The sequence below is a fragment of the Mirounga angustirostris genome, unplaced genomic scaffold, assembly GCF_029215605.1.
Source record: "Mirounga angustirostris isolate CCGP_5_RB_7025 unplaced genomic scaffold, mMirAng1.0.hap1 SCAF_3, whole genome shotgun sequence".
NCBI lineage: Eukaryota > Metazoa > Chordata > Mammalia > Carnivora > Phocidae > Mirounga > Mirounga angustirostris.
This window is the reverse complement of record NW_026991711.1, coordinates 161,618,572-161,631,985: the sequence shown is the minus strand read 5'-3', so window position 1 is coordinate 161,631,985 and position 13,414 is coordinate 161,618,572. Positions and strand designations below refer to the sequence as shown.

Genomic DNA, 13,414 nt, shown 5'->3' with positions numbered 1-13,414 from the left:
ACATCAACTCCCTGCTTTTTATTTCTCACTGATAACTTTGGTTATAAGAATCATTTTTATTCTTCATAACTTTTACTTAAATTATGCATTTATTCATTGCTTTAGTTATTTTTGAGATTTTATCAATTTAACAACAGGATATTTTGTTCCTCAACTCATTTTGTATTTATAGAATTCATTTTTTTTTTTAAGATTTTATTTTTTATTTACTTGACAGAGTGTGAGAGAGAGAGAGAGCGCACAAGCAAGGGGAGCAGGAGAGGGGGAAGCAGGCTCCCTGCTGAGCAGGGATCCCTATTTATAGAATTCTTAGAGAGAAGTTTCCTTTTAGCTAGTTTCGTTTTTAACCAAAGATATTTGTACACCAAATTGACTCACTGAATTAAAATATGGGTGTGGTATAAAAGCTTCATGAATATACTCATACATTTTTTAAAGAAATTTTTATTTATTTGACAGAGAGAGAGAAAAAGCAGAGGGAGCAACAGAGGGAGAGGGAGAACCTGAGCCAAAGGCAGGTGCTTAACCGACTGAGCCACCCCACACCCCTATACTCATGCATTTTTATTTGTAGCTCTTGTTTAACAGAGGAGAAACAGGACCTGGAAAAACACAAATACTTAGCATATTGATATATGGTAAGGCAACCAGGTTTGATTTCCACCTTCTGCTATTACCTTTAATGATATTACCTTCACAAGACAGGATCAAAAAAAAAAACAAGGAAATAAAATTCTTCTTCTCTGGTAGTAATTTCTGAGAAAATTAAAGTTTTCATGACTTTCTGACAAACATATTCATAGCAACATGTTTTATTCTATGCCAGACATGCATTTTATAGGAATTACTTCATTCGATCCTCAAAACACCCATGAGGTAGGTACTGTTATTATCCCCACTTTACAGATGGGGAAAGTGAAAGGTTAAGAAAAGAACCACTACCCCATTAATAAGTGGAGTCCTGGCAATCTGACTCCATAGACCTCATTCTTAATCCCTAAGCTATCCTGCCTCCTTCTTTTTTGTTATTTCATTCAAAATGTTTTTTCTATACTCTCACCCCCATGTAAGGAGGAAAAGACATTTTTCTAAAACTACTTTTCTTGGGTGCCTGGGTGGCTCAGTCGTTAAGCATCTGCTTTTGGTTCAGGTCATGATCCTGGGGTCCTGGGATCGAGTCCCACATCGGGCTCCCTGCTTGTCGGAAAGCCTGCTTCTCCCTCTCCCATGCCCCCTGCTTGTGTTCCCTCTCTCGTTGTGTCTCTCTCTGTCGGATAAATAAAATCTTTAAAAAAATAAAATAAAATGAAACTACTTTTCTTCACTAGAATATAAGCTCCAAGATAGCAGGAGCTTTGCTTTATATACATTTCTGTGTCTCCACCTTCAAAAACTGAGCCTAGTTCAGAGTATGTATTCAATAAATATGTCTTGAATGAACAGATGGGGAGAAAGTTCTGGCTTTCCTAAGAGAATATTATCAGAGTGATGAGTAAACGTCATATAGGACCAATTAGTTTAAGAATTCCCATGGTCTTGGGCACCTGGGTGGCTCAGTCGGTTAAGCATCTGCCTTCAGCTCAGGTCATGATCTCAGGGTCCTGGGATCGCTCAGCGGTGAGTTGGCTTCTCCCTCTCCCTCTGTGCTCTCTCTCTCTTTCGCTCTCTCAAATAAATAAATAAAATCTTAAAAAAAAAAAAAAAAGAATTCCCATGGTCTTGTGCAAGCAAGCAAGTGTAAGCTAGTTACCTTTCTCTCTTTTATATTTTTCTATCTTTCTCATAAGGTTAGGTACAACTCTTCTGCAGAGATCCTCCAGTAACCTCAGATTATCTTCATCTATTAGACCTTGTTTCTCCAGATATGCCAGGAAACTTAGAGAGGTCTGCAAGAGAATCAATGGAGTCACATTTACTTGCCTTCTGATGATCCATTCATTCTTGAAACATTACCTGCACGGCGACTAGTCACCAGGTTTTGCAATGATGAATAAGGAACAGTGTTTGTCCCTGAGGAGTTCAACAGTATGGGGGAAGAGGCATTTCCAAGTAAGTTATCTATATTAATAACAAATACCAAATATACATAACTTACTACGTACCGGGCAGTGTTTGCTGTATATTAACCTCAAAAACAAGCCAATAAGGCTAGATACTATATAACCCCCATTTTATTTATCTTTTATTCAAATTCAATTAATTAACATATAATGTATTATTTGCTTCTGGGTATAACCCCCATTTTAAAGATGAGATAACTGGGATTCAACAACTTGTCCAAAGTCACAGAGCCAATAAGTGGCAGAGCTGGTATCTGAACCCTGGCAGTCTGATGTCAAAGTTCCTCTAATTAGCCATTGAGCGACGCTGCCTCTCACTCACAGCTGTAAATGATATACTTAGATTAGGGCGGCAACAAAACAGAGGCACCAAAGACACAGGGGGCAAATATTTAGTATTTTAAAAGAGAAAAAATTTCTTAAATGCTGCTGGGAAAAATCGCAAATTGGCTAGTATTATTTTAATATTGAATTACATGTGGGGTGGAAGGCACCATAATCTTTTCAGTGAACAGGGCTTCTCAGTGTATTAAGCTGGTTATGAAAAAATATATACGAATGACCTTACACTAGAGCCCACAGAAAAGAGTAATTCGTCAAAAGTGAACCTCTGCACACTATCTCACTAGGTACATGAGCATCAGCAGGGTGGGAACTGGGAAGAGGTCTCCAGACATACTGAATGGTTGAATGGCTGAAAAGGGACAGTCTGTTCAGGAACATTGAGAAGGAGGCTTGAGTGCAAACCCTGATAAGAGCTAGGTCATGGTCAAAACAGGGGGCTGCTATGGGACCGTGAAGGAACACACAGACACACAGTATGTGCGGAGTTTTGCATGTGTCCCACGCATCAAGGAGTGTCAGTAGTAGTTTTTAAGGAGAATAGTAACGTGAGCACACTGGTTTTTGAGTGGAAGTCTTGAAACAGGTTGGGGGAGGAAAGGAATTAGAAAATATTGGCAGTAATATTAAATACCCTGGCAAAGAGACGATCAAGACCTGGTCTAAAGCCAGTGGTGGAAACACAGAGGAGGCACTGGGTTTGAGGAGTATTTCTGAAATAGAATTTGGTGAGTTGTGGAGATCAGTTGGAAGTGGGTGAAGAAATGAAGGAAGAATCCAAGATAACTTCCAGTGGTGATACCACTCATTTATTCATCATTCATCTATGGCACAAAGCAGACTTCACACAAGCTGCTCTGGGAGGGGATTCTGGAAGGATGACTAGGTCTTCATTGCCAACATGGAAAAGGACATTCCTTTGTCATGTTGGCAATGGAAAGGAAAGGGCAAAGTAAACCACATGTGGAAATGATGTGAAACTAAAAACCTGGTTATGAGGAGGTTCATGTTGGCTTCAGCAAGAAGTTTCATTGGAATGAAGGAAGCTGAAGTCATATTGAAATGCACTGAAATGTGACCCAGAGTTGAGTTAGTGGAGAAAGAGTTTATACAAACTATCCTTTCAAGAAGTTTGGCAGTAGAGGGAAGGAGGGAGACTGAGCAATAACACAGGATGAGGAAGGGTTACTGAGCGCGTGCGAGCGTGCGTGCGGTGTTTCCAAATAAGGCACTCAAGATGGCAACAAACAAGGGAAAGGCCAGAGTTACAAAATCTTACTTGATTTCTGTTCTCAACCGATCAAAGAAAGATTACAAATTTTTTTCAAAGATTTTTATTTTTATTTTTTTATTTTTTTAAGATTTTATTTATTTGACAGAGAGAAACATAGCGAGAGAGGGAACACAAGCAGGGGGAGTGGGAGAGGGAGAAGCAGGCCTCCTGCGGAGCAGGGAGCCTGATGCGGGGCTCGATCCCAGGACCCCGGAATCATGACCTGAGCTGAAGGCAGACGCTTAACGACTGAGCCACCCAGGCGCCCCAAAGATTTTTATTTTTAAGTAATCTCTACACCCAATGTGGGGCTTGAACTCACAAACCCAAGATCAAGAGTCACATGCTCTACCAAATGAGCTAGCCAGGCGCCCCTGAGAGATTATAATTTTTTAAGAAATTCCAGGGACAAGGAAGAGAGCCAAAAAGGCAAAGAAGAGTATATGTCCCCACCTGCAGCCCTAGCACACCAACAGCTTGGCCAGGGAATAAAGCAGAAGAGAGAAGGGGGTGCAGAAAGATTTGTCCAGAGTTGATCAGCTGGGCAAAGGGGTCAGAGGGAATCCACCAAAGTTCTGCAGTGGGTCACATGAAAATGAGCTCTCACTGAACCTTAAAACAGACCCCTATTTTTGACAGCATCCTACCAGGAGGAAGAAAAGGGACTAAGACATGATTCTAGAAGCAATGATGGAAATTCTTCATACTTTGAAAACAGTTTATGCGATGTTTGGTAAATGACACCTTCTACACACGCACACACACACACACACACACAGTCGAAATAGAATCCGTACTTTAAGAACACCACCCCAGTAAATACTAGCAGGAAGTGTCTGAAAGCTTTTTTCTGCTTCTTTGCTACGCTAGTAGATTTGGGTGTGGTTTCCTTTACATCCAACGTTCATTTGATTACTACCCGAGAACGGATTTCCGGACTGTTTTTGGGTCTCTCGGAAGGTGTGAAGGCAGCTATACTCCTATGAACTTGTACGAAAGTTATCAAAAAGGAATCCTAGAACACCCTACAATGGTCATTTTTCTAACTCGAGAGAGACCCTGTGAATTTAGAACCTTTCCTTTTTGACTGAGGGAAGTTTAGGCCCTCCCCACCTGGCTGCTAAACAATTTATTTCTGTGACAAAATATTTTGCAATCGCAACAGCAGATAATGCAGCCTTATGAAGCCCTGGTACTAAAACTTCATCTGGGTTGCTAGAGATTGTCCTTTACCCACTTCAAGAACATCCAATAGAGATCAATCTGGATTATGTAGGGCATATAACTCAGCCACAATTCTCACATGAAGAAATAGATCTCCTTTGGAATAAAGCTGAGATCATTTGGAACCCAAGCAGTGTACTTTTCCTGAATCTGACCGGCTATTCCCACAGTTCTATGCCACAGGGAAATACCGTGATTGCTCCTTTTACTATCGTACTGAATGAGAAAAGCATAAAATCCTTTGGCCACTTGAGAATGGGCCTTCAATGACTTAAAAGCTAATTTAGCAGGGGACAAAATGTTTGGAATGCTTCTGGCCACAAACCACAGATGCCTGCAAGCTAAGGTCTAAGACCCACGTAGGAAGTTCAGGAAGAAATACACTCCCCAGTTTTTCCTACTAGAAAATCATGGCTTGGTGTGAAGCATACCAGGGACTCCTGCCCATTTCCTCATCCCCCACCCTGTCGTGGTTAGTATGAACTTCCTTTCATGACACAGGGAGAGGTATAACCACAGAGAGTGGTTTCATTGTATTTATAAACCCAGAGACTAGAGAAATTGTGAAAGGCTGCTCTAAGCTGGAAGAGAATATTATCAGAATAACCTGGAGAGCTTTTCTAACTATAGGAAATCTCTTCTAATGCTGAGACATTTGGCCTCTGAATCCAGCTGCCAGTTTGCAGGAAATGCGGAAGACAGGAGCGTGCTGAACGGTACCAAGCACACACAATCAACAAAACTCAGACTGGGGGAAATTCTACCCACCAATTGTCCCGGGCCTCTTCAACAGATAAATGTTAAAAAAAAAAAAAAAGTGGGCACCTGGGTGGCTCAGTTGGTTAAGCGACTGCCTTCGGCTCAGGTCATGATCCTGGAATCCCGGGATCGAGTCCCGCATGGGGCTCCCTGCTCAGCAGGGAGTCTGCTTCTCCCTCTGACCCTCCCCTCTCTCATGTGCTCTCTCTATCTCATTCTCTCTCTCAAATAAATAAATAAAATCTTTAAAAAAAAAAAAAAAGAAAGGGAGGGGTTGGAGGGAGAGGAGTTTAACCTGTAGATTAAAAAACACTCAAAAGAAAAAAACTGGCCAAGACTAAACTTGACATCTAGGGATGCACAGGTAAATGACAAAACCATAAAGAAACATCAGAACATTGTTGCTATAAAAGCCAGGACAGTGGTTCTTCTAGGGGGTGGGAAGGGTTGTGATTGGAATGGGGTAAATGGAGGGGTTTCTCGAGTGACTGGTAAAATTCAAATTCTTGACCTGGGTGATGGTTGCAAAAGGATGAGCCTTATAATAATTCATTAATCTGTATGTTTGTTTTATGTCATTTTTCTACACTTGTGTCTTGTTGGGTTTTTTTTTTAAAGAATAAAAAGATAAAAAGAAAAGAAAAGAAGTGTAAAAAACAAAAACAAAAATGTATCAGAACTTTCAGGGGCTATCTAAGGGAGAAAATTACTAGATTCTGACAAGTGGCAGTAAGTATAAGAATGTTAGCCATGTATCTTTGCCCATCCCATCAAGGTGGCTTAGTTCATCCTGCTAATCTCTCTAGTTATTCATGGTAAAAGCATATAAACAGAAAGGGCTCAGGCCATTTTCTCAGAAAGAGAAAAGGAAGATTGTATCCATCCCATTCATTCATGCTTTCATTCAGAGCACCATTTTGTAACAGACTCTACAAGGTTCTGGACCTATAATGATGAGTAAGCCTCAGTCCCCAACCCCACAGAACCCACAACCAACCTCAAGAAAAAAGGAGCCTCAAGAAATGACTCATCAAAAGATATAGAGACTAAAATCCCTGAGGGCTCTAAAAGAGGAAAAAAGATCTCAAAGACTGTGAGCAATGTAAACAAAATGAACCTACTCAGGTCTACAGGTCGGACACCAGGAAATATATTTAATGAATTAGTTACACAGGCCTCATTTGACCCACCCCATGTAAAACAGCTTCCCACTCCTCAGTGATTTTTCTGAAAACCAATTTTATTTGTCATAATATCAGCTGATCTCAGGAGAATGTGATATGGGGGGGCTACGTGTGCAATGCAGGCTCGACAGGGTGGGTGATATTCGCATTCCTAAGTTGCATGGGGGGTGGTTCATGGCTGTTCACTTAGTACTACATTTCATAACTTCTATACACGTTACTTGTTTTTTTTGTTTGTTTGTTTGTTTTTTATTCATGAGAGACAGAGCGAGAGAGAAAGGCAGAGGGAGAAGCAGGCTCCCAAAGAGCAGGGAGCCCGATGCGGGACTCGATCCCAGGACCCTGAGATCACGACCCGAGCCGAAGGCAGACGCCCAACCATCTGAGCCACCCAGGCGCCCCACGTTACTTGTTTTTTGTATGTTATCAGACATTGCATAACTTAAAATCTAATAAAAATAGCGGCTGATGGGGTGCCTGGGTGGCTCAGTTGTTAAGTGTCTGCCTTCGGCTCAGGTCATGATCCCAGGGTCCTGGGATTGAGCCCCGCATCGGGCTCCCTGCTGCTCCCTCTCCTACTCCCCCTGCTTGTGTCCATGTTCTTGCTATCTCTGTCTCTGTCAAATAAATAAATAAAATCTTTAAAAAACAAAATAGCCGTTGAATAGCACAATTATAAAGTAATGTTAAAGGGTAAAATTTGAAAAGTGGCCCCTTCCTAAGTTAACTAACTTGCTTGTTACAAGTTGATATTAGAATCAAAAGGAAAACATACAAAGTTTTGAGGCCTGGAAGAGAGACCTGCTGCTACTTTGCTACCCTTAAATATGACCCATATAGCAATAATATTAATAGACAGCAATTATGTTATTATTAAAAATACTACCATTAGTTCAAAACACCTGTACAGCCCTCTACAAAGCACATCCTCAAACATATGTCTCATTTGATTTTCACAAAAACCCTACACAGGAGATAATGCAAAGTTCCTCAAAAGGACACGCAGGGTCCCTCAGAGAGCACACCTACTGTAGATGAGGAACGACTCATTCTCACTCTGCCATGATTTCCTGCCTCCTCATTTCCACACATTTCTCTACGGGAAAACACAGTGGGTGCCAAGAGCAGTTTAACCACTTACCACCTGATTACTAGGTGCCAAATTTTACCCACATTATGTTGTCGAATTCTCCCAACAGTCCTGGAAGGAAGGAGTGTGATTGTCCGCAATATGACACATGAGAAAACAGAGACTCAGAAAGCTGCAATCACTCGCCCCACATCAAGGCGCTAGAACCAGGACTAGAACCCAGGCCCGTCCAGCACCGAAGTCAATGTTCCTAAGCGCTGTATGACATCATCTCCAGCAAATAAAAACCCTTCCTGAAAACCCTGTCCGGCATATTCCAACACTGATTACGGCAGTGCTCACAAATACCCTACTCTATATGACACACTTACCATCTGGATTTTGGGAATCGATTCCCTCAGAAGGAAGATCATGTCCTTTAAGTTCTCTGAGCCGATGCTTTCTGACAGTTCATAGAGCAGGTTTCTAAGACACACATCCAGAGAGACAAATAAAACCTCACACTTGCAGAGGACAGCATAGTAAATCAAGTGCTTTTTTAATAAACATTCTCTTTCACGTGAATGATCACAACCTATGAGTAGACAATTTTGAATCCCACTGTACAGATTCAAAACTAAAACTCCGAGCTTTAAGTGGCCTATTACATTAAGATAACACAGTAAGGGGGCGCCGGGATGGTGTAGTCGGGTAAGTCTCTGACTTGATTTTGGCTCAGGTCATGACTTCAGGGTTGTGAGATCAAGCCCTGCATCAGGCTCCACACTGAGCATGGAGTCTGCTTAAGATTCTCTGTCTCCCTTCCCCCCCAACCCCGCGCCCCCGCGCGCACACGTGCTCGCTCTCTCTCTCAAAAAATAAGATTAAAAATAAAATAAAATTTAAAAAGATAACACAATAAGCGGTAGAGGCAGGCTCAAAGATCAACTAAACTGTGTTATATATTTGAAAGTTGCTAATGAGTGGGTTTTAAAAGTTCTCATCACAAAAATAAAATTTATAACTATATGTGGTGATAAATGTCAAATTTACTATGGCGATCATTTCACAATATATACATATATCAAATCATGATGTTGTACACCTAAAACTATTATAATGTTGTAGGTCAATTATATCTCAATTACAAATAAAAAATCTTAAATAAATAAAATCGTGTTATCTAAGGTCTGACCCATGATAGACCAAATGCCTGTATGTCACCCCATGGGTAAAATGTCTGTATTTTACCTCTCTGGGCTTCACCCAAAAATGTATGAAAATTTGAAACTGGACATGGCATAAATGATGTCCTTCCCTACCCCAGAGACACATCTCCTTTTTCATTTTGCTTATTTGGCCGCAAGAACACATGCATTCCCTCCCTTTGAGTCCCCACAGTGACTCACAGGAAGGGTTGTCTGTGAATGGGAGAGTAAAAGGAAAGGGAAGGCCTGCTTTGTTGAGGCAGGCTTCCTTTGTTGGTGAGAAGCCAACCAAGGGCAGCCACTGCCAGGCCCAGAGTGGGGCTTTGAAAACCCTTGCTGACCTCCCAACCTCTCATCTCATGGGTAACCTGCCTTGGAGAGATCTCCTGGTTTAAAAGCACTGTGTCATCCAAGAACATAGATAAGAAAAAGATCTTAATCCCAGCCTTTCTTTTTTTTTTTAAACAGGTTTTTTTTTTTTTAAGATTTTATTTATTTGACAGAGAGAGACAGCGAGAGAGGAAACACAAGCAGGGGGAGTGGAGAGGAAGAAGCAGGCTTCCTGCTGAGCAGGGAGCCCGATTTGGGGCTCGATCCCAGGACTCTGGGATCATGACCTGAGGCGAAGGCAGACGCCCAACGACTGAGCCACCCAGGCACCCCCCCAGCCTCCTTTCAAAGCCCAGTGGCCCGAATGAACACAAACTAGATGGAACACCCACGCCCCGCACCGTCTTGATCACAGACCCCTCCTCACCTGAACAGAGAGACCCTCCCTCGGGTAGGCAGCAAACTCTCCACTTGCTCTTTGCTTTGGTTGAGGTACCGCAGCAGCGATTTCTGCTTGATTATGTAGAGGAGTTCCGCTAGAAAGAAGGGGTCTTCCTCACTCAGCAACTCCTCTTCCAACAGATGATCAAATATGTCTGAGGCTGAGCTGGACTTCTCCAGCTTCTTGTGGGAGACGCAGTCTCGGCAGAGAAACTTTAAGCCCTCCACATCTTGGTTCCCCAGCTTTGAATCAATAGTCAGAAGCTTCCCACGGAAGCTTGATTGACCATTATCATCTGAACGGAAACCCGAATTCTGACGTTGAGATGTCATGGCCAGCCTGAAAGAGACAGAGGTGGGGGAGCACATGAGAGAGGAGGTATACACAGAACCCCAACTTCCCAGGCCTCCTCCGTTCCAGGCATGAGACTTTCCCAAAAGTGCTGAAAAATAAAAATTCCTGTGAGCTTGCTTCAAAAACCAATAGTCAAAAAAATGAGTCCAACACTTGCGTGGTGACCCTTCTGGAGGTCTGGAGGGAGCTTTTTTTGGAACCCAATTTACCTTCATTTCTCCCAAATCAAAACGTCCCTGGTGAAAGCTAGTGAAAAGGGAAGATGACAAAGCACAATCTCTCCCTGTTAGAACTCTTAATTCATTTCCACCAAATGGCAAAAATAGTGCTTAGATTTACACCTTTCATTTTATTTTATTTTATTTTATTTTATTTTATTTTACACCTTTCATTTTAGAAATAAAGCAGTCTGGGGATTTATATTTCAGAAGTGTCCACTAATCCAAGAACAACCATAACGGGACAGGTCCATATCGCACAAAAAGAGAAGCCATAATCCTTGACCCCAAAAGAAAGGGTGGTTTTGGACAAGAGTTGCTCAAATCATTGAAGGAAGTCACAAATTGCCTAAATTAGTATTTCCACCCGATCAGTTCATAAAGTTCATATGGTATTTTCTATACTAAATTCCATTCTAATCAGAGGAGCAATGAACGAATAAAATTTTTCAGTAATATTATTCATTCTATAAGGCCTCAAGGTATATATTCTCTTTGCAAGACTTGGCTATTTAGAAACAAGAAACCACTTTCCAAAGGAAGGAGAATATTAACAAAAAACATCAGTAACAAAGAGTGGTTATATCTAGGTGGTATAAATACAGATACTGTAAATTCTCTTTTTGGCTCCTGTTGAGTTTCTCGGATTTTATGCAATGAACACATATTACTTTTATTGTTAGAAAAAGAAAATAGAGGGGTGTCTGGCTGGCTCAGTAAGTAGAGCATGTGACTCTTGATCTCAGGGTTGTGAGTTTAAGTCCCACATTGAGTGTGTAGCTTACTTAGAGAGAGAGAAAGAGGGAGGGGGAGACAGAGAAAGAACAAAAAATGGTATTTTTAATGTGATCGTCCATGAGGTCTTCCTTCTCGGAGTAGTCTGTGATACCGGAAACCAAATGAATGGCCTCTTGGAGACGGATTCCAATTCTAAGGTATCGTACGTTTGCCCTGCAGTTTCCCAAAAATTCCAATCTGTAGTGGGCCAGACTTTGTCTCCACTTCAGTTGGCCAGACTTCAATGAGTCCGCCGGACTTTGTTTGCATTCATGGACTAGCACATTTCCGCCTGTAAAAGTCTGTGTTGGAGCTTTCCTAAGGCTTTTTAAACCTTCGTTTTCCCTGACACGGCTAGTAAATCCAGGCAGAAATAATGCCATTGCCCACGAGAGTTTTTGCAACACAGTTTAGTCTGTGACTAAAGCAAGGAACAAGGCTAGAGTGCAAGAGCTCAGCAGGAGAAAGGTGCTAATTACATACCTTCAGATCCAATTCCGTTGATCCTCTGGAGGTAAACGGTTCCAGGGGAAATTGCCTGAAAATAAAGTTTTAAAGAAATTAGAATCCTCGGCGTAATCCAAGTTCCAGAGAAACTCCCATTTGCGCGGGAAGTGAACCCAAGACTTGCTGCCTCTGCAAGTGAAAACTGGATCTTCTCTTTGGGTAGCCTTACAATTTATTTCCTGCCTACGTCAGGGCTGCCTCGCCTGCCTTTTCCCCCTCCCTCTTCCAGGTTTAGGATAACACTGACAAAGAGCGCCTCCTACAGGCAAGAATCACAACTTTCCACAACTGGACAGCTCGGGATTTTCCCAGGTTAAACCAAGGGCTCCTACAAATGTACTTTTCGAAGTCACTAAGTGTTCTAGCAATTCCCTTGGATCACTGAGGTTGATGAATCAAAGAAGAGAGAGAGAGAGGGAGGGAAAAATAAAGAAAGAGAGAGAGAGAAAGAAAGGAAAGGGAGGGAGGGAGGGAGGGAGGAAGGAAGGAAGGAAGGAAGGAAGGAAGGAAGGAAGGAAGGAAGGAAGGAAGGAAGGAAGGAAGGAAGGAGGCACCTGGGTGGCTCAGTTGGTTGAGCGTCTGCCCTCGGCTCAGGTCATGATCCCGGGGTCCTGGGATCGAGTCCTGCGTCGGGCTCCCTCCTCAGCAGGGAGTTTGCTTCTCCCTCTGCCTCTCTCTCTCTGTCTCTCATGAATAAGTAAATAAAATCTTAAAAAAAAAAAAAAGAAGGAAGAAAAGAAAGAGGGAGGGAGGAGAAGAGGAAGGGGAGAAGGAAGGAAGAAAACAGAGAGTTTATTTTCCTAACCATCTCCTTCCCCAAACTCGCTTAACCTTTAAAATAAAACCCAAAAAGCACAAGAAATAGTGGTCAACCATCTTAACTCTCAAAAAAATAAAATTTTAAGGCAGAAAAAAGGGAGGGAGAGCTGGACTAAAAGCCCATTTGGAGGTATTTGCAGGGAACACATCAGCAGACAAAACTGATGAACTCTTTGGCCTCACATCACATTCAAGTGCAGCAGGAAAGAGACTTTGAGGACATTATTTCTAAGAATAAAAACAATACCTAATACTTATATGCCAACTACCATGTGTGAGGCACTATTTTTTCAATTAATCATCCCAAATCTCTAAGATAAATACTATTAGTATGACCCTCTATTAAGATGTGAAAACTAAGACATAGAAAGTTTAAGTAATTTGTCCAAGATTACACTGTGAACTAGCGGGAAAGCCAAAATTTAAACCAGCAAATCTGAGTCACTACACTGTAATTCATTCAGCTAATTCAAATGTGCAGGGCTCTGAGAAGTGCAGAATCTTAGAAAGATATTTTATCTCTGAAAAAAAGTAAGATTTATGATGCTTTATTAACAAATATATTAAAGTGCCATTTTCATATCCTTGGCATCATCCAGAGAACTTCTATGTTTAAGAAAGACAAGCCCTATTACTCAGCCATAAAAATGAATGAAATCAGGGCTCCTGGGTGGCTCAGTCGGTTAAGCACCTGCCTTCGGCTCAGGGTATGATCTCAGGGTCCTGGGATCGAGCCCCGCATTGGGCTCCCTGCTCAGCTGGGAGCCTGCTTCTCCCTCTCCCACTGCCTGTAGCTCCCCCTGCTTGTGTGCTCTCTCTCTCTGTCAAATAAATAAATAAATAATCTT

General features: G+C 41.9%; 1 protein-coding gene across 4 annotated transcripts in view; it reads right to left on the bottom strand.

Moving 5' to 3' along the window:
* Positions 1-11,909, bottom strand: part of CASP10 (caspase 10) — a 33,731-nt gene extending 21,822 nt beyond the window's left edge. The window contains exons 1-4 of one of the 4 annotated variants that reach the window (XM_064586910.1): positions 11,724-11,909; positions 9,877-10,230; positions 8,304-8,397; positions 1,751-1,886 (exon numbers count right to left, since the gene is read on the bottom strand). In XM_064586910.1, coding sequence (XP_064442980.1) covers positions 1,751-1,886; positions 8,304-8,397; positions 9,877-10,223 — 577 coding nt within the window. In that variant the 5' untranslated portion in view covers positions 10,224-10,230; positions 11,724-11,909. The remainder of the gene's footprint in view (positions 1-1,750; positions 1,887-8,303; positions 8,398-9,876; positions 10,231-11,723) is intronic. The other 3 variants (XM_064586912.1, XM_045868233.3, XM_064586909.1) reach the window with 3 other exon arrangements.
* Between the last annotated feature and the right edge of the window lie 1,505 nt (positions 11,910-13,414).